The sequence below is a fragment of the Egretta garzetta genome, unplaced genomic scaffold, assembly GCF_000687185.1.
Source record: "Egretta garzetta isolate BGI_Z169 unplaced genomic scaffold, ASM68718v1 scaffold443, whole genome shotgun sequence".
In the NCBI taxonomy this organism is placed as follows: Eukaryota; Metazoa; Chordata; class Aves; order Pelecaniformes; family Ardeidae; genus Egretta; species Egretta garzetta.
The window spans coordinates 155,645-157,276 of record NW_009259109.1 but is presented as its reverse complement, the minus strand read 5'-3'; the positions used below and the strand labels follow the sequence as shown (position 1 = coordinate 157,276).

Below are 1,632 nucleotides of genomic sequence, written 5' to 3'. Positions count from 1 at the left end.
GCCAGTGGGGCTGGGGTGCGCTTTTTGACGCAGTTTGCCCCGGTTCATAGGTACACTCCTGTCGGCCGCTCCTTCTTCTCCCCCCCCGAAGGCTACTACCACCCCCTGGGAGGCGGCAGGGAGGTCTGGTTTGGTTTCCACCAGTCGGTCAGGCCCGCCATGTGGAAGATGATGCTCAACATTGATGGTGATGTATTTTTTGATGCTGGCAAACCCACTTTGCTCTCCCGCATGCCCAGCAGAGCGTGGTCCTGCTGGCTCGCAGTGAGGTCCCAGCACCCCTGCGGGGCGGGGGGCTTTGTGCACGGGGTCTGGCCACCCTGTGGGTTGCAGTGGGGTGGGGGTCTGCAGCGGGGAACTGCAGCAGTGCGGCCGGGTGTGTTTGGGGAGGCTGAATCTGGCCAGCTCTTGGGCTGGGTCTGTCTGCTGGGAGAGAGCAGAGACTCATCGTGGTGCCTGTCCTGCAGTGTCGGCCACCGCCTTCTACAAAGCCCAGCCCGTAATCGAGTTCATGTGCGAGGTGCTGGACATCCGGAACATCGACGAGCAGCCGAAGCCCCTGACGGACTCGCAGAGAGTGCGTTTCACCAAGGAGATCAAAGGTAGAGCCCCCGGGGAGCGCTGGGGACCTGTCCCCAGCCGGGTGCTGCCCCAGACACCGGCCGTGGCTTGTCTGCAGCGAGGTGGGGATCCAGGGGGTGCACATTTAAAATGTCTCCTGGGGCACCGCTGCCTCCCTCATGCGCTTCACCGGGCATCTGCAAGCGTACCCGCTCTGCAAATGGTTAATTATTTAAGGTGGGTGTTGGCGGTGTCCCAGGGAAGCTGGGTGAAGGGCTCCCGCCTTTCCCGGTGACTCTGCTCTGTCTCGCCCCAGGTCTGAAAGTCGAGGTTACCCACTGCGGGCAGATGAAGAGGAAATACCGCGTGTGTAACGTTACCAGGCGGCCGGCCAGCCACCAGACGTAAGGCGGGTGGAAAGATGCCCTTGGAAAAATCTGAGCTGTTCTCCTTTTTAGCAGCTGCTGGTGTCGTTACGGAGAGCTGGACGGGAAACTCTAGCCTGCGCTGGCAAAAGGAGATGTGTTCGGTGCTCTGCGGCGGTTTTGGGCCCAGCAGCTCCGTGTCATGCGCGGTGAAGGCGAGCGGGATGCAGGGGAGGGTGGGAGTGCAGGGGATGCTTTGTCTGGCAGGCGGCGCGCTGCAGTGGGCGGGAGCTACCGCGCCAGGAATTGTCCTAGTTTTTACCTCCGAGTTTGGTTTTCTTCTGTCTTAAAATAGATACTGCCAAAGCAGAAGTTTTGTCAGGGGACGAAGCGATTCCCTGCCTTGAAATTATTTGCGCGTGCCTGGGAGCAGGCTGGGCCTGGGCACCCCTCTGTGTCGGGGGGCTGCCCTGCTCCCCGCAGCCCCCACGGATGGGGACGGAGGTGCTGCCCTCCGCAGCTCTCAGGTGCCGCAGCCCATGGGTGTTTCCAGGGCTCATCACTGGGGTTTGCCCTGGGAATTGCCCCTGGAGAGGCTCGGAAGCAAAACAGGGTTGGAGGCAGGGGCTGGGGAGAAGAGCAGGACCCTCCAGGCCCTCCCCGTGCGGGCAGCGGAGGGGACGGTGCTGGGGGGGGGGGTACTTGG

General features: G+C 62.3%; 1 protein-coding gene across 1 annotated transcript in view; it reads left to right on the top strand.

Moving 5' to 3' along the window:
• Positions 1–1,632, top strand: part of AGO1 (argonaute RISC component 1) — an 18,617-nt gene that overhangs the window by 1,707 nt on the left and 15,278 nt on the right. The window contains exons 4-6 of the mRNA XM_035890918.1: positions 51–187; positions 468–602; positions 878–965. Of these exons, the coding sequence (XP_035746811.1) occupies positions 51–187; positions 468–602; positions 878–965 (360 nt within the window). The remainder of the gene's footprint in view (positions 1–50; positions 188–467; positions 603–877; positions 966–1,632) is intronic.